This window comes from Hypanus sabinus, chromosome 4 (genome assembly GCF_030144855.1).
Source record: "Hypanus sabinus isolate sHypSab1 chromosome 4, sHypSab1.hap1, whole genome shotgun sequence".
Classification (NCBI taxonomy): domain Eukaryota; kingdom Metazoa; phylum Chordata; class Chondrichthyes; order Myliobatiformes; family Dasyatidae; genus Hypanus; species Hypanus sabinus.
The window spans coordinates 44,841,330-44,861,359 of record NC_082709.1 but is presented as its reverse complement, the minus strand read 5'-3'; the positions used below and the strand labels follow the sequence as shown (position 1 = coordinate 44,861,359).

The following is a 20,030-nucleotide window of genomic DNA, read 5'->3' as shown; positions in this document are numbered from 1 at the left end:
AATATAATGAGACAGCTGATAATTTCACATCCACTTTTCTACTGGTAAACAAAGACAACTTTCTCTCTATCAACAAGCTTGAGCAATCAACACTAAGTCCTGATGAAAGGCCTGGGCCCGAAACGTCGACTATTTATTCATTTCCATAGATGCTGCCTGAACTGCTGAGTTCTTCCAACATTTTGTGGCATTACTCTGTATTTCCAGCGTCTGCAGAATCTTGTGTCAATGCAGTAATAACATGTAGAAATGGGTAATCTTGTTAGAATTAATATAACACGGTAACCTTGAAAATGTGTCATCCTGTTAGAATTAATATAATATTGCTAACAGAAATAGGGTTCATGTGATAAACAAGATAATGATGAGAATCTTTCCTAATATAGGCGTCAGTAGGCAAAAACAAATATGAAAAGCAGGGTCAAGATATCAAATTGTTAAGTGCAAAGAAAAGGAAAACAGGAGCCAAGGTCACTGCACTGCCTAGAGGCTCACATAATAATGCATATCATACTCTCTATAACTATTGCTTGAACTTTAAAAGTTCTTATTTGACGTGGTACATCATACTTCTTAATCACAAACCTGTTGTCTCTAACCCAATAAGCAAACCAACAGTCTTTTGAAACAAAGGGATTTACAGTATTTGTTGCTGCTGATCCCAGGTAATTAAAAGATACAACTAAATTAATATGAATCTTTTTTAAGTGGAAGCTTTACTTTTCTCAATAATTAAAAAATGCCAGCTTGCTTTTGCTGTCTCCATCATATTATGCCATTAGTACAATTAACTAATCGATAGCTTTTCAGGGAAACTATGTACCATTTGAATATTATGAACTGTTATGTAAATAGAGGGACAGAGATGCAGCCCACTAAAGTAATTGAGACGAGTGGACTGGATCAAGCGACTTTAAGTAGTTACTAAGTTTAAAGGTGCATCGATGGGAAGCTGGTGGAAGAAAAGCCAGACAAGCTGTGATGGAGTTAAGTGACTGAATTCCCATTAGCCTCTTCTGATTATATAAGTTGGCAGGTTTTCCCTTCTATTCAGAACAGAGCAACTGCAATGCTGGAGATAATATCAGGGCATAAGGTCACGATTTTCCCTCGAAGGTTTCTTGGCAAAGGACCTGGTTAGATCAGAAGGCTGACGACAGGGTGATGGAGTCAGATGAGGCATCTGCACAGCTACAGGAAATGAAAGACAACATGGGACTTGAAGGCTAATGTTGCTTTTAGACTTGTGCCTTCATCCCAAATATTTAGATGCCAGGGCCAATAAAATTTTCATCTTGAAATCCCTTGTTCCAGGCGCCATTAAATCCAGAACTTATATTAATCACTCTTTTGAATTTTGTCCCTGCAGGGTCAAAATTGCTGATTCATTTCTGATAGTGACTAAATGAGCCTCTGTTCCAAAATGACTTAATGCCTAAAAATGTCAGGGATGAATATTTAAGAACTATCTCTGCTTTAATGAGAACCCAGAAGCACATGTAAGATGCACGTCAGGGATTGCATTGTGTCTAATGTTTCCCCACATGAAACACAAGGGGAAAACATTATTCTAAAACAAACTGGATTTATAAAGCACATTTAAAATAGCAAAATGTCCCAAGGTACTTCACAGAACTATCGGACAAACTACAACATTCAGCCTTATTAGGATAATTAAGACAGGTGACTAAATGATCAGTCAAAGAAATAAGTTCATTATTTACCAATGTAGAAAAAGTATTAAAGTAATTAAGTAGTTTCAGTTGCCAGCAATATATAATACTCTGAATATATTAATAACTATAACAACAAATTTCCATTATTCATGCATTGCTTCTGGTCTGAGACAGTTAACATTAAGTACTCAAAAGTCTCTTGGCTTTGCTTGTGTTTGATTGACTATTTATTCTCCATGGGTTTATACATTGAGCTGTGATGACACTCGGTGAACATGGAATTGATAACAAGGATAGAAATAAAGCTTCCATGAAAGCTCATGGGCTTGCACTCCCAACTGCACTGATTTTGCCACACCATTAGGTTAAGAATTGAAAAGCAGTTGAGTCCCTGAGAAAGGTGTCAGCTCAGAACTTTGACTATTCATTCATTTCCATAGACACTGCCTGACCTGTTGAGTTTCCCCAGCATTTGGAGTGTGTTGCTTTGTTTTCAGTTCTATCGGCTGCATGGAGCTGAAAGGATGGAAGTGTTGTCTCTCTTAGCTTGGCCTGGATAATTGTCCTATCTAATTTCAAGGTTTTCTCAGGGAAACACCATGTATTTTACCTTCCATTCTCCCTTTCCTTTTGTCTTGCACCAATGTCCTACGGTGCATCAGTAATGTTGGAAAAGAGCAATATTTCTTTTTTCAACCATACTATTTGTTTTAAAGCCAAGATTAATTTTAAGAATCAAAGTTTTATAACAAAAATAGAGCTGTTAGTGATGGAATAAAATAAGCACCATTTGACACACATGCTCCACAGCAGGGTTTCCCAACATTTTTTATGCCAAGGACCCCGACAATTAACCGAGGGGGCCATAGATCCCAGGTTGGACCCCTGCTAGTAATTCTGGGCTGCAATAAACCTGTCCCAAAATATCAGAGAGACTTTGAGGAACAAGCTATTATACATCTTATGACAGATATGGGTGAGAAAGACCATTCAGCTTCCAACTTCCAGTATGTTTCTCAATAATAAGTTCACTGCATAATCTGATGCCTCTCACATAAACATTCCAGCTTCCAGTTATCTAAATGGAAAATAGTTCTTCATTCTTCTCCAACATATCCCTCCTTGACATGGGAGGTGGGGGCCGAGCTATCACCCACTCGCCTGACTTTGGCATATTTAACTAACTTCACAAACTTCTGGGCTGATGGTCCACTATAGTGAAAATGAAACATTGTCAGAGCATCCAGCTAAAAGATAAGATATTCAACTCTCTCTATTCCCTCAATAAGATGCAAAACAAAGCATTAGTCTAAGAAGGATTCCTCCTCCTCCTCCTCCTCCTCCCCCTCTTCCTCTCCCCCTCCTCCCCCCATCCTCCTCCTCCCCCCTCCTAGGCTCCTTCCTCACTACTTCTCATTATGCTGACTATCTCACCTCTCCACTTTCAGTCCTGATGCAGAGTTTTAACCCAAAGTCAGTCCCTCTTGAAATCCATTAACACCATTGGCAAGATCTCTCCCTGGATATTTTTGTTCGTTGTCCCCTTTCCTGCAGAAATGTCTTACATTCTCCATGTCTCATCTGGGAAAGGATGGTAATTGCACGCTAGATTCTTAAAATGTAATTTACCTCTGGATCTCAGAAATTCTTCTTGTTGATGGCTATCAATGTAGTGGCCAGAGATTTCAAATGCACAATGTAAGCTCGCACTGTGATTAGAGAATGGCTGAGCGTAATTGCAGTGCCAGCTGATTTTACACGTAAATATCTAATTTGATATGGCCACTCACACTTCTTCGCACTCCCCAGGCTGAAAGTTGCATTGCATTGTATTTTATAAACAGTCAGTAGCCATTTCATTAGATACACCTGCTTGTTAATGTAAATATTTAATCAGCCAATCATGTGGCTGTATCTCAGTGCATAAAAGCACACAGACATGACCAAGAGGTTCATTTGTTGTTCAGACCAAACATTAGAATGGGGAAGGAATGTGACCTAGGTGACTTAGACTGTGGATGATGGTTTGGGAGTCTCAGAAACTGCTGATCTGGGATTTTCATATGCTCTAAAGTTTACAGAGAACGGTGTGAGAAACATAAAACAGCCTGTGAGCAGCAGTTCTATGGGAGAAAGTGCATTGTTAATGAGAGAGGTCGGAGGAGAACGGCCAGAATGGCTCAAGCTGACAGGAAGATGACAATAACTTAAATAACCAAGCATTAAAAACTGTGGTGTGCAGAGCATTTCTGAGTGCACGACATGTTGGAACCTTGAAGTGCATGGGCTTCAGCAGAAAACCACGAACACACTCAGAGGCCACTTTATTAGGTACACTCCTGTACCTAGTAAAGTGGCCATTGGGTGCATATTTAGACTATAGCTTAAAGAATTCATCTACTTTAAATTTGTCAAAATGCTGAAGGGAAGAATACCACACAAATTCTTTAAATACTTGGAGCAAATAACAAGCTGCTGGAGGAACTCAGTGAATACAGCAGCATCAGTAAGAGGAAAGGAATTGCTAAATAGACTTGGGCGTCTCTTTAACTGTCTGTCCCCTTTAACAAACCAACCTCTTACCTCTTGTGTTTTAAACAGCAAGAATTTAAAATTCCCTGCAATTTTCAGAATCCTTGCATGAAGTGTTGACATGGAAATATATTCCCATAGCAAAAAGCAGCAGCACCAGTGCATTTGTGTTTGCTAAGATCACTATCAAGGTCACAAGTTTGTCATTACACAACAGATTATTCTTTTCACTGCAGAAACAGTAGATAATGTCCATGTTTCCAATGCAGACCACACACAAAAATGTAATACTTCCTTAAGTACTTGAGAAATAATGACATCTTAAAGAAATAATTTTAAAAATATCAAACCATAAGATTTTTCCCTCCAGTATTTCTAATTAACTAATTACCTAATGGTAGTTACAGATTTAACACCAAGTAGGAACTTGTGACATGATTTGATCCAAGATTTTTCACCTAGAGCTCAATGTCTGGAGGCTACCCTGCTTATACATCTTCTTGACTATATTCACAACAAAGCATCTTTCTCATTCATTTCCCTGCTGATTAGAATACTTGCCAAATTTTTCTCTGAAACTCGCAGCATTTTTTCATTACGTAAAATCAAAATTAAGAACGACTGACAGAAATTATCTTGGAATTCATAGATTTCTTTTTTATGTGGTGAGATAAAGAAATGAAGATCGCTAATTTGCTAATAGGATTTTTTTTTCCAAATCTAAGTGAACAGTTCAATTCCTAACCTGCACAGGCAGGGGTCTCCAGTCACATGATCACTTTCCTTAGGTGACATCTTGATATTCTCAATCTAAATGAATCAGTTTTCGAAGCGTGTTGTAGTGCAGCTGCCTTTATAACATCATACTAGAATTACTTTGCACATTGTTCACATAATCCAGATCTACAGTCATTCAGTTTGAAATAAATTAGTGTTTATATTAGAAACTCTGTTTAATAAATTAGGTCTATTCCACGCACTGTCAGCGCTCTGATGGGTTGTGACTCACATATAACAGATGCCTTTTCCATGTTTGCATGCCAGGAGAAGACTGATGTGATTACTTCCTCTTTGCTATTACTAGGTTCTCTAGGTTTGGTTATCTACTGTCTACTGAGAATTAAAAACAATTTAGCAGGCATCTGGTGTAAGGAACTGTTTGGATTACTACCTTTCCATTAACAATAACTTTCTGTTTGGATCACAGTGTTGGTCAATAATTGGCATTTGTTTAAAAAGACATCATTCAGAAATATTTCTGTTTTCAAGAACAAGCTCAAGTTACAAGATTCTTCCTAAGGAGCAATTTTAATTGTGCTTTACCTATTTAAGTGCCCGGACTTTGAAATCATCTCTTTTGTAAGCTTTGAATTGTTGCTACAAATTTCCATTCACCATTATGGTCTGCGTTTAAAAGGTGCTTTGACCACTGCCAACATTTACTATTACAATTTAAGTCTATTCATATTGATGTGACATAAGCCTCTGTTTTTTCCTCTCTGCACCACAAGCCAGTTTAATATTTTTTCATTTAAATCCAGTATGAGCATTATAAGTGGATGAAAATTGTAATGAAAGTGGGATAAAGTAGGGGAACAATTGAATGTTGTATTTGCAGCATGACTTCATCTGTCTTTGACTTAGATAAGAAAGCAAATCTCTGGCATTTTTGGATGCCCAATGACAAAAATCAGGAAATATATCTATGCTGCCTTTCATGATGTCAGAATATCACAAACTGCTTTATAGTCAATTAAAATCAATTAATGCACAGTCAACATGGTAACAATGAAAATGGAGACCTGGAACTGAAAAACCCTTTTTTTTCCAAAAACTTCTCACATACACAAATTATGTTTTGTTATGCTACATTCTTAGCATGAAATCAAGGTAACTATAGGTTTAAGACACAGTGCAATATACAATTTCTACTAATGCCCCAACGAGAGCTTTCAGCAAGGGAACAGGGCAATTGTGCCATTGCCAGAAGGCATGGCATGTACCATGTGAAGAGGTCTGAAACAGTGAAAAGCTTCATGGGTGTTTGCTTTGAGGAAGAAACATGAGAAAGTATCAAGTTAATGGCAATGAATGTAGCAAAAGTTGTGTACCTGTTGTATTTACTGTGCATAACTAAGGATAATGTGTATTTTTGAAATTAAAAGAGGTTACTGTTTGTATTAAGGTTTAAAATAAACCCAACATTATGTTAAAAACTAACAGGAATATATTTAATTCTATCATTCGGTTCTCATGTGGTCTGCAACTCTGCTGGAGCATTACCCTGGGTCTGATTAAGTGGCATTTGAATAGGCTATGATGGATGACTAATATTGAATTATTTCAGAATCAGAATCAGGTTTAGTATCACCAGCACATGTCGTGAAATGTTACTGTAAGCAGGAGAGCTTTAAAATTCATTGCAGATAATTCAAAAAACAACAAGCACTATTATAATATGAAAGAATTAGTTATTACACTTGCAAAAGTTAATTTTCATTACCAAAACTTCATTGCACAATAATGAAGACTGAGCACACTGCCAATTAGATCATCAAGATCATTTGCTTACACTGGAACAAATAGACCCTCTACTTCAAGTGAGTTTGTCTACATATCACGTGGGTGCAGCAACTTCACATTCAACTGGGCACACACAGCCCCAATGTTTCATTTCAATGTTTGCTTAGGCCCATTCCTGCTTCAACATTCCGCCCACTTCTGTTGAGAAAATTCTGAAGAATGTCATTTCACTTGCAAGTTACCTGAAAATATAAATAATTTTATGGCCATTTTACACCAAAGGAGAAGAATTGTGAACAGACACAATTAATTTTAAGAATGCAGATGTTGTTTATGTTTGAATTTGTTAGTGATAAATAGGAATGAGTGGAAAAATATTGCAGAAGTTTCCTGACAAATTCTTTATTTGAAAGGTCACAATCATGTCAGCCTGTCTAATTAATGAAAATGCATTTATATTCACAATTCATTCCTGATACTCTCCATAACCCAGGGGAGAGGCATGTGACAGGAAACAGCTAATAAACTTTAATTTCACATCATTCTGCAAGTAACTACAGGTCATAAATGAATAAGCTACTGATGGTCTTCAAACTACAGCCATATTATTTTTGTTTCCTAATACAGGACAAGAAATCTTTGACCACATCTAAATGACCTTTAAAAGAGGCAAAATAATTCAGATTCCCTACTACCTTTTATAACTGAATCAACTAAGAAATTACTGTTAATATGAAAAAAGTATGTTAGTGAATACAGGTTTTCAGTAGAAGATGCTAAGAGAGAAAATGTTTCCAAAGCAAATAATTTAGTACTATTTACCAAGATTCAAGCTTAAGTTTGAAACAAGATTTCTGAATTAGACATTGCTTCTGCAGTTGGTCCCAGGAAATTCAACATTACTACAGATACCTTTTTTACTTGCTCTTTGAATATATTTTCTGCCCTTCAATTAACCTTGACATAAGTGTCAATGACTTTTGTATTTTCAGCACACTTACAGGAAAATATAATTTGATATGTGTGGCACGTCTCCAAAGTACCATTTCAACTCTGCCAATTTATAGCTACGGATTTCTGCTTCAACTTTGCCTCTGCCGTGTTCTGCTGATTCAATTTTGAAGGCTTTATCTAATTTCAAATATTTTTGGCAGGTATCCCGTTCTGTGTTGGGAATCCCACCCTGTGGGAGGAGGGGAAAATTACTTCTGCCGGCTTTAAACATATGCAGCACTGGATGATGGCTGCGTCTAATGAGATAGCTAGAAGAAGAATTCCTCTCTTAGGTTTGTTTTATTAATGATTTGCCAGGTAGCCACATTATAATCTGCAGCAGCCCTGTACACCAGGAGACCACCTACATCCCAGCAAACAGTGAGCCAATTTCACTGGCATCAATGGCAGGAAATTCATGCTATGACGTTTACATAATATCTCAGATTATGGAATGTTGCATGTGAGGGCAAAGGTTGGGAAATTCAAAAGACAAAAAGTTATAAAATTATTAGGAAAGCAAAGGGGGTAACAAAGTGACAGACCAGATTAAGGTAAATCTGAATGCACTTAGTAAGTATATGAAGGAAAAATGAATAACCAGTGAAAGAATAGAGCCCATTAAGGAAAACAAAAATGCTCTGCGTGTGGAGCCAGAACTACTTGCTGGGATAACTGTTATTGTCATTTAGTTTGAACACTGGGACACTCAGCTTCCAAGGTTACATTGATACACTAAATGATGGAAATGGTTGAACAAGATTAAAGGTCTTAAATTAGGGGAAGGCCAATGTTATGAAAATAAGTCAGGACTTGATAAAGATAAACCGGGAGCATCTTCTTGCAGGTAAATCTACATGAGAGGAATTCAAAGTAGGAATAGCATTAGTTCAGGCCCTCCATGTTTTTTAAGGTGAAAGCCAAAGGTAATAAGTACCTGGAACCCTGGATGTTAAGGGATATTGAGCGATATATAGTGTTAAAAAGGAAGCTCATTGCAGGTATAGAGAACTAAAGATGGGAGATGTTAAGAGTAAAGAAAGTGTAGGAAGACAGATAAAAAGCTAATTAGGAAGGCAAAGGGGTAACAATATACAGTATCACTATTGCATAGGATTAATATAAATATGAGGACATTTTAGGAGTGTACTAAAGATAAAGATATATGCTGGACAACAGGGATGATCTGTGCATGCAGACAGAAAGCACAGGAGAGAATCTAAGTTAAGAGCTTTCATTGTATTTGCAATGGAAGTGGACTCAGCCATTGGGGTGAAGGAACAGGTGAAAGTCTTGTGCAGGTCCCCATGAATAAGGAGGAGGAACTTATTGCATTAGCAGGCTTAAAGATGGATCAATCCACAGAGTTGGATTAGATTTATCCCAGGCTGCTATGGGAGGTAAGGGAAGAGATTTCTCAGACCTCTAACTGAGATATTTAAAACTTCACCGACCGCAAGGGAGGTACCAGAGGACTGGAGCGAGCAAATGCGGTCACCTCTTCAAGAAATGCAACAAAGGAAAGCCTAGTAATTATAGGCTCACGACTCTAACAAGGGTGTTGGGGAAGGTACTGGAAAAAAAGTTCTAAGTTTCAGGATCAATGAAAAGAGGGACAGAGGCAGACTGCAGGGCATGTCAAGAGCACATTTTGTCTGGTCAATCTGACTTTTTTTTTTAATTGATTTTTTAATGTATTTCTACAACACTACAACAAAAAAACCCCCAAGACCAAAATAAGAGATTAATACAGTGCAAGATAAACATACAATAATATGATTCAAAATAATGATAAAAAAGCACTAAAACTAAAGTTGTGTAAAGTTAGTACCCACCCCCACCGCAAGAAAAGAAACTCCAGACCAACCACTGCAAAATGTAGGAAATATAAATCAGAACATTCAAACCCCCAAACCTGTACATGGAAATAAGAACAGAAGATAATAATTCCTACTACCAAGAAAAAAAAGCTGAAAGTAACGGACTGAAAAAAAACTTAATCTAAGGAAAAGTTATGAAAATATTCAAGAAAAGGTCCCCACACCTTATGAAACTTCATGTCTGAATTAAGAAGTGAGTAGTGAATTTTTTCAAGGTCTAAACAGGATATAATATCATTAAGTCATTGAGCATGCTTAGGTGGGGCAACATCTCTCCACCCAAGAAGAATTAAATGTCTAGCCAGAATACAAGCAAAAGATAACGTTCGAGGTTTAGTCAGACTCAAATGTATATCTGTCTCACCCAAGGAACCAAAAAGAGCAATCAAAGGGTTAGGTTCTAAGTGGCAATTCAGAATGTGGGATAAGGTTAGGAAAACATCTCTCCAAAATTTCTCTAGACTAGGACAGGTCCAGTACATATGAATAAGAGAAGCCTCGCCACTTTTGCACTTTTGTACAATCTGACTTTTTTGAGAAGCGTACAAAGTGCATTAATAACTGCGGTGTAATAGATGTGGTTTACTTAAACTTCAGTAAGGAGTTTGACAAATTTCAGAAGTTAAAATGATATCATTCACTTCAATGTTCTGGGTTGACAATGTTTGACTTACACATCTACAATGGCAGCTACCTCTGAATGTTCAAACACCGTTGCTGGGCCAAAGTAATTTACACAGAATGTCTAGAAGCTTCTGGGGATTGAGATCCCAGACACCCCAAATTAATGCTACCAAGCTGAGTCAGAGTACAAAAATATCCCAGCTGACTTACTGTGCAAAGTCATAATATCAGTCTAGTCAGCAAGCTTGCTTGAACTTGTTTACTAAGGTGCAACCATGTTGCCTAGTTTGATACAGGCCAATTAATATAATCCCACTATCCTACACCTGGCTAATAGATAGGCGAACATCTCAGTTTTCAAACTATATTTTCTACCAACCGAACCCTGGCTGTAAGCCAACCTGTGCTCCACAGACAGTACTGTTTATTTGCAAAGGTGTGCTTTTAACTTTCAACAATTGCTGCTTGCAATTTACAATAAAAACTGAAGACTGGTTCTTGTTTGAATTACTATCTGCTATATTCACATTAGTCCAGAATAATCCACAACACCATAAGGGAGTCTGGCCAATGGAACCTGGGTCACATTGGCAAATGGAATCGAAAGCTGGCTTGCCGTAGGAGGCAGGAGGTGATGGCAGAAATGTATATTGTGATTTGATGCCTGAGACTAGCAGTTTTTCACAGGGATCTGTTCTCGGATCCTTGTGTGTAATATACGTGAATGATTTGGATGTGTTGGTTTTTTTTGCCATATGTACTGAGGTACAGTGAAAATCTTGTCCTGCACATCATACAGATCAATTCATTACAAGAGTGCATTCAGTCAGCACAAAGTAAAACAAAAAGTAAATGCAGAATAAAGAGTTACAGGTAGAGAGAAAGGCAGTGCAGGTCGGCAATGAGTGACATGGCGAGTGAATGCTCAGATGGAGACATTGACTTTGCAAGGATCTATATAGACCATAAGACCATAAGACATAGGAGCAGAATTAGGCCATCTGGCCCATCCAGTCTGCTCTACCATTTCATTTTTTTCTATTTCCTCCTCAACCACAGTTCCCGGCCTTCTCCCCGTAACCTTTGATGCCACGTCCAATCAGGAGCCTATCAATCTCTGCCTTAAAAACACCCAATGACCTGGCCTCCACAGCTGCATGTGGCAACAAATTCACCACCCTAATGAAATTTCTCTACATTTCTGATCTGAAAGGACGCCCCTCTATCTGAGGGGGTGCCCTCTTTGTCCCATACTCTCCCACTATGGGAAACATCCTTTCCACATCTACTCGGTCTAGGCATTTCAACATTCGAAAGGTTTCAAAGAGATCCCCCCTCATCCTTCTGAATTCCAGCGTGTACAGACCCAGAGCCATCAAACATTCCTCATATGATAACCCTTTCATTACTGGAATCATCCTTGTGAACCTCCTCTGGACCCTCTCCAACGCCAGCACATCTTTTCGAAGATAAGGGATACAAAACTGTTCACAATACTCAAGGTGAGGCCTCACCAGTGCCTTATGAAGCCTCAGCCTCACACCCTTGCTCTTGTATTCCAGACCTCTTGAAATGAATGCTAACATGGTATTTGCCCTCCTCACCACTGACTCTGCCTGCAAGTTAACCTTTAGGGTGTTCTGCTCATGAACTCCCAAGTCCCTCTGCATCTCAAATTTTTGGATTTTCTCCCCATTTAGAAAATAGTGTGCACATTTATTTCTACTACCAAACTGCATGACCATGCATTTTCCAACATTATATTTCATTTGCCACTTTCTTTGTCCATTCTCCTAATCCTTCTGCATCCTATCTGTTTCCTCAACACTACTTGCCCCCCCACCAATCTTTGTATTATCTGCAAACTTGGTAAGAAAGCCTTCTATTCTATCATCTAAATCATTTATATACAGCATAGAAAGAAGTGGTCCCAACACCGACCCCTACGGAACACCACTAGTCACTGGCAGCCAAACAGAAAAGGATGCTTTTATTCCCACTCGCTGCCTCCTACCAATCAGCTAATGCTCTAAACATGTTAGTAACTTTCCTGTAATACCATGGACTCTTAACTTGGTAAGCAGCCTCATGTGTGCACCTTGTCAAAGGCCTTCTGAAAGTCCAAATATAAAACATCCATTGCATCCCCTTTATCTATCCTACTTGTAATCGCCTCAAATAATTCCAACAGGTTAGTCAGGCAGGATTTTCCCTGAAGGAAACCATGTTTGACTTTGTACTATCTTGTCTTGTGTCACCAAGTACTCCATCACCTCATCCTTAACAATCGACTCTAACATCTTCCCAACCACTGAGGTCAGATTAACTGGTCTATGATTTCCTTTCTGCTACCTTCCTCCTTTCTTTAAGAGTGGAGTAACAAGACGAAGTGCAGCTGCGGGTTGAGGAGGCGATCCGGCACCACAGGGAGAGAGGGAAACATGAGTCTGTTAAACAAGCCAAAGAGCAAGATGACTCCCAAGGAGCTGCAGAAGAGAGAGGAAGAGGAGTTTAAGACGGGGCCCCTCTCTGTTCTGACACAGTCGGTCAAAAATAACACACAGGGCCTTATTAACTGCTGGAACAACAACAAGCTGCTTGGCAGAGTCAAGGCCTTTGACAGGCATTGCAACATGGTGTTAGAAAACGTGAAAGAGATGTGGACCGAGGTACCCAAGAGCGGAAAAGTCAAGAAGTCAAAACCTGTCAACAAGGACCGATATATCTCTAAGATGTTCCCTCGAGGGGACTCTGTGACTGTCGTACTTAGGAACCCACTGATCACAGGCAAATGAACGCCATTTTCTGAGAGTTTTGTAACTGATCGCACGACATAAGCGACTAAAAAATCAGGTTTTTGGTTTTATTGTATGTATCAGTTTCCTAATGATATCTGTTTAGTGTCATTTGTAACAAAAACTCTATCACTTTGATGAAAAAAAAAGTGGAGTAACGTTTGCAATTTTCCAGTCCCCTGGCACCATGCCAGAGTCCAATGATTTTTGAAAGATCTTTTCTAATGTTACCACAATCTCTAAATCTATCTCTTTCAGAACCCCAAGATGGAGTTCCTCTGGTTTGGGTGACTTTTGTACCTTTAGGTCTTTCAGCTTTTTGAGCACCTTCTCTCTTGTATCAGTAACTGCACCCACTTCTCTTCCTTCACACACCACAACATCAGCCATGCTGCTAGTGAAGACTGATGCAAAATGCTCATTTAGTTCACCAGCATCTCCTTGTCCCCCATTATTATTTCTTCTGCCTCATTTTCCAGCACTCCTATATCCATTCTCATTTCTCTTTGATTTTTAACGTGCTTGAAAAAAACTTTTACTATCCACTGATATTATTTGCTAGCTTGCTTTCATATTTCGTCTTTTCCCTTCTAATGATTTTTTACTTGCTCTCTGTAGGTTTTTAAAAACTTCCCACTATCTTTCCACTAATTTTCTTTCTGTTGTATGCCCTTTCTTTTACTTTTACAATAGCTTTGACTTCCCTTGTCAGCCATGGTTGTACTATTTTACCATTTGAGTATTTATTCATTTTTAGAATACAAGTCCTGCATCTTCCTCATTTTTTTCCAGAAATGTACACGATTGCTGTTCTGCTGACATCCCTGCCAGCAGCTCCTTCCAATTTACTTTGGCCAACTCCTCTCTCACTCCACTGTAATTTCCCTTACTCCACTGAAATACTGCTACATCAGACTTTACTTTCTCCCTGCCAGATTTCAAGTTGAACACAATCATATTGTCATCATTGGTTCCTAAGGGTTCTTTTACCTTAAGCTCCCTAATAACCTCTGACATAGCACCCAATCCAGTATAGCTGATCCCCTAGCAAGCTCAACAACAATCTGCTCTAAAAAACCATCTCTTAGACATTCAACAAACTCACTCTCTTGAGATCCATTACCAACCTGATTTTCCCGTCGACCTGCATGTTAAATCTCCCATGACTACCATAACATTGCTCTTTTGGCTTGCCTTTTCTATGCATGTTGTAACCTGTGGTCCACCTCCCAGCCACTGTTGGTAGGCCTGTATGTAACTGCCATCAATGTCCTTTTACCCTTGCAGTTTATTAACTGTTTTTTTTAAATAAGTATTCAACATCTTCCAATCCTTTGTCACATCTTTCTACTGATTTGATGCCATTCTTTACCAGTAGAGCCACACCACCCCCTCTGCCTACCTTCCTATCCCTCTGATATAACCTGTAACCTTAGACTTTCAGCTGCCAACTACAACCATCCTTCAGCCACAATTCAGTGATGGCTACAACGTCATACCTGGCAGTCTGCAATAGTGCAACAAGATCATCCACCTTACTTCTTATACTCCGTGCATTTAGATACAACGCCTTGAGTACCGCATTTGTTATCTTTTCTGATTCTGCACCCCTAATCTTTTGATACCCAGCTTGTAGGCTGAACTAAGTCCCATCACCTAGCTGCCCTTCCAGACAATCTGACTGCACACTATCTTTACTTTTTTACCATCCGTCCTATCCGGAGTCCCTTCACTTCGGTTCCCACACCCCTGACACGTTAGTTTAAACCCTCCCCAACAGCTCGAACAAACCTGCCTGCAAGAGTATTGGTCCGCTTCGGGTTCAGGTACAACTTGTCACTTTTGAACAGGTCATATCTCCCCCAGAACAGATACCAATTATCGAAGAACCTGAAGCCCTGTCCCCTGCACCAGCTTCTCAGTCTCACATTTATCTGCCAAATCATCCTGTTCCTACACTCACTGGCATGTGGCAAACCAGCAATCCAGAAATTACTACCCGGGAGGTCCTGCTTCTCAGCTTTCTACCTCACTCTCTAAATTCTCTTTTCAGGAACTCTTTGCTTTTCCTTCCTATGTCATTGGTACCAATATGCACCAAAACATCTGGCTGCTCCCCCTCCCTCTCCAAAATGTTGTGGACGTGATCCGAGACATCCCTGACCCTGGCACCTGGGAAGCAACAGTTAACAATCTGTGGCTCTAGAGTGATATTAACGTGTTGATGCAGTATGGCAGATAGAGTTTAATCCAGATTATGAGGTGATGCACTTTTGGAGCAGTAGAGAAGCTAGAGCATACATCGTGAATGGTAAGGTCCTTCTTCCCTGGGAAAAAGACTAGAGCATTGTGAAAGAAGTGACTCCTTTCCTTATCACTCCTTCATCTTGTACCCATCTTCCTTCTGATAACTAAATAGCAATGAGCACACCAGCAATAGAGGACAAGGAGAGTAATGGTCACTCGGTTCGACACTCCACTCGGTGTGGGACAAGGTCTGAAGGTGTGTCATGAGGCTCAACATCTAAGGCAGCACCAAATGGTATCACGAGCTCATGGAGGATGAGATCACAAGAATGCTGCTAAAGAGGGCAGATGAGGTGTTTTTTTTTTAAATAAGGGTATCTGGAAGCAAAAAATGGTTGGGCATCATTGGCAGGCCCGCCAGTGTATCTGCAGAAAATGTCACTGAGTGTCCAATACCAATCTTGTAGGGGGGGTTTGCACATGGCTTGAAGACTATCATTGCTGCAAAGAGAAGCAGGAAATTCCAGTTCTACGAAGATGACCCAACAATAATAACAACATAAGAACATAAGAAAGAGTAGGCCAATCAGCTCCTTGAGTCTATTTTGCCTTTCCGTAAGATCACGACTATGCAATATTGAGCTACAACAACATTGTTAAGCTCTCTTTCCTCAAACCCCTTGACTCCTTTGTATTTAAATACCTGTCACTCTCAGTTTGAATACGTTAAAGCCTCTGCTGCCTCGTTTCTCTGGAGGTAAAGGAGTCCAGACTATGTTAGCTGATGCCCTCCTGGATATAAACCGTGAACAGCTGAGGCCCATCCACTGGACCTGGTCTACCCCATTAGTCACAGCTTATCAATTTGAAAGTGATCTGTTTATTCTCTCTATTTGATTTCTGTCTGAGAATCAATTCTCAGTCAGTGTCAGCATATTACGTGATGATTCCTTTACTCTGACCTTGTTCACCAACCTACTAACATTATTGAACGTTTTCCAAAAAGCCAAATACTCTACTTCCACTAGTTTCCCCCCCCCCACTCCCGATTCTCTTGACACATCCTCAATGAGCTCCAACATATGTCAGTCAAATGTTAAATCTGTATAGCACCTGAGTGTCAGCAAGACACAAAGGGCAGTGGTTCACACTAATCTAGGGTGCTTCCTGAATCTTCTTTCACTTCATTCCTTTCTGGTCCAGATGCCCCTTTCAGGGTCCTTGGCTCACATGCAAACACATTTTCACCATGACAGCACACGCTGATGCTACAAATACGCATGCATGCACCCACTCCCATTGGAACCCATGAACCCCAAATCCCTGTAGAAGATTTTTTACAGACCTGCACCTTTATCAGATTGAAAGAAAGGTAAAAATTATCACAGAATAAAACTTACTGAATGCACAAGAACAATACCAACCATCCAGATCATGCCAAGATCTAAACTTTAGCTTTATGGCATGCAGGCAATAATGCCTACAACAGTGAATTCTTTTCAGTTTACTCAGAACTAAAGTAATTCATCATAACGAAGAATATGTTTGTCTATTTGCTTGAGGTGGGGATAAATTACTGGAACATTCCATGTGTGAATACTTGGCATAGAAATAAGATTAATACAATCACAATGCTGTTTCTCATTAATAATCTAACCCTAAATCTAAATTTTAATATTCTAAACTCCTCTGCAAGAGTTTAGAATTATAATGTTAACATACACAATCAGGGATTTGAGCCAGATGTGAAGCATTATAAAGGGTCTTACACTTAAATGCAGGCACCTATTATGGAAGGATCAGTGATACTTAATGCATTAACTTAAATGACTACAGTTCTCAGAGGCATGCAACTGATAATCCAGTGCATGTGGGTTCAGGTTTATTCTGTGGCTGCCTGGGTACAGAGACCACCTCAAAAATTAGCTATAATTAATGGAGACCAGACAGTTGTACAACAAAGGTATCAGACAAACTAGGAGAATAGAAAATGGATTAGTCCTCAGGACCTGATAACCTGCACTCCCAGGTTTTGAACAGGATGTCAATGAATATAGTAGATCTGCTGGTTGACATCTCCCAAAATTCTTTATGTACTAGAGCAGCTATCCAGAGATCAAAATAAGAATGTTACACATTATAAATCAATTACATGTTCAATGCTTCATTTTAATGCTAGCACCTAAATTAAGTCAAGGAAATCCTCATCAATACTCAGAGATAACAGGATATTTTCACATGCTTCTCAGACAGCTTTGTCCAAGAATGAAATAATGGTAATGGTAAAATGTCATTCTCATCCTCAGATGTCGTAAAGCTAAATAGGATCAGGATTATTATCACAGAGGCACAGCATGAAACGTTGTTTTGCCACAGCAGTACAGTGCAATACAACCTGATGGCATGAACATCGATTTCTCAAACTTCTGGTAATGCCCCCTACCCACCCCTTCTCCATTTCTCACCCCCTTTTCCCTCTCTCACCTCATCTCTTTTCCTGTCTATCGAAGCCCTCTGGTGCTCCTCCCCCCTTTTCTTTCTTCTATGACCTGAACCTTTCACCTTCCCAGTGCTTTACTTCATCCCTCCCCCTCCGAGTTTCACTTATTACCTTGTGTTTCTCTCTCCCCTCCCCCCCCCACCTTTCAAATCTACTCCTCAGCTATTCCTCTACTCCTCAGCTATTCCTCTACTCCTCAGCTATTTTCCTCCGGTCCTGCAGTAAGGTCTCGGTCTGAAATGTCGTCTGCACCTTTTTCCCCATACGTTGCCTGGCCAGCTGAGTTCCTCCAACATTGTGTGCGTTGCTTGGATTTCCACCATCTGCAGATTTTCTCTTGTTTGTGACATAAAAATGACTATAAATTACAATGAGAAAAATATATTAAAAATTAAATAGGTAAGTAGTGGAAAAATAGAGGAAGAAATGAGGTAGATTTCAATGGTTCATTGTCCATTCAGAAATCTGATGGTGGAGGGGAAGAAGCTATTCCTGAAAGACTTGAGTGTGTGTCTTCAGCTCAAGCTTTATTGCAAATGTGAGGACAATAAGATTGCAGTGTTACTCCAGTCAGAGCAAGACAGCATACTAGCAGTTCAATTACTAAAAACATAATGACTACATTTAAAATAATGTCTGAGATTCAAGCTAGATCTAAGTTACAACTGAATTAAAAACATACAACTCTAAAATGGGGCATTGCTCAGTTGCACAACAGACCCGAGGAGAAAGCAATTTTTCAGTCTGGATGTCCATGCAGAGATGATTCTTTATTTCCTGCTAAATGGAAGGAAGGTGATTACTGGGGTGGTTCCTGTACCTCTATCCTGATAATAGCAATGAGAAGGGGGCATGTCCTGGATGGTGAGGGTCCTCAATGATGGATGCTGCCTCCTTGAGACATCACCTTTTCAAGAAGGCCTCGATGGTAGGGAGGCTGGTGCCTTGATGGAGCTGACTGAATTTACAACCCTCTACAACTTTTTCCCATCCTGTTCATTGGCGCCTCCATACCAGATTGTGATGCAACCAGGATGCTCTCCGTGATACATCTGCAGAACGTGTGAAAGTACCAATGGTTATGCTGCTGCCTAAGAGAGAAGTGAAGAGAAACCGAAGATCTACACACCAGTTAACTCGATATGAATGTTAGTGAAAATGCTAGGATATATTATCAAGAGCACTTAAGAAATAAAAGGATCAGAGATGTTTATGGCTCATAGGTCTAGTAGGGCAGTGGATGCTGGCATGTACGTTTGTAGTGTTCGTGTGTGCTGTGATAACAATGAAGGTGTTGGCAAGTGAGTCAAGGTTCAGAAGAAAAATGAAGTAGCAGGGTTAGAATAAATTAATGAAAAAGAAACCTAGGCCAGCAACTCATCTGAGCTTAGAGTTGGCAGAATGAATAAGAGGACACCTGTGGATCTGGTGCACTCGGACTTACTGTGGGCCTTGAATGAGGTACCACACGAAAAAGTAATTAGAGTGCATGGAGTTAATGATAATTGTGTACTGATGGTTAATTAAGAGATAGAAAGCAGAATAGGAATAAACAGTTTTGTTTTGGTTAGGAGGCTAAAAGGGGACTGAATATAATACATCATAGTTTATTGATATTAAGTATAATATATCAGTGGTATAAATTGTGAGGAGAATGAAGAAAGGGTTATAAACAAAACAGGCAAATAAAACCACAAGATATAGCAGAATTAGGCCATTTGGCCCATCAAGTCTGTATCGCCATTTCATCATGGCCGATCCATTTATCCTCTCAGACTCAATTTCCTGCCTTCCCTCCGTATCCTTCATGCCCTAACCAATCAACAATCTATTAACCTCTGCCTTGAATATACATAAAGACTAGGCCTCCACAACTGCCTGTGGCAATGAATTCACAGGTTCACCATTCTCTGGCTAAAGAAATTCTTCCTCATCTCCATTCTGAATGGACATCCCTCTGGTCTTAGGCACTCCCACCATAGGAAACATCCTTTCCACATCCACTCTATTAAAGCCTTTCACCATTCACTAGGTTTCAATGAGGTCACCACTTATTCTTCTAAATTGCAGTGAATACAGGCTCAGAGCCATCAGACGCTCTTCATGGACAAACTGGTTAATCCGTAAATCATTTTCGTGAACCTTCTCCAGTTTCAGCCTATCCTTTCTAAGATCATCATCATCATCATCATCAGGTGCTGTGCTCAGTTTGAGCTTTGACTGCTATGGCCCACACACTCCTGTTTTGGGTCAAGTGGAT

At 39.6% G+C, this 20,030-nt stretch overlaps 1 protein-coding gene across 1 annotated transcript; it reads left to right on the top strand.

Moving 5' to 3' along the window:
• Positions 1–12,669: 12,669 nt before the first annotated feature.
• Positions 12,670–13,023, top strand: LOC132392241 (small nuclear ribonucleoprotein Sm D2-like). The gene has a single exon (XM_059966078.1). The coding sequence runs from the start codon at positions 12,670–12,672 to the stop codon at positions 13,021–13,023; it is 354 nt and encodes a 117-aa protein (XP_059822061.1).
• Positions 13,024–20,030: the final 7,007 nt, after the last annotated feature.

What these genes read in the sequence shown, in the direction of transcription:
- LOC132392241 (XM_059966078.1), top strand. Translation starts at nt 12,670, where the DNA reads ATGAGTCTGTTAAACAAGCCAAAGAGCAAGATGACTCCCAAGGAGCTG.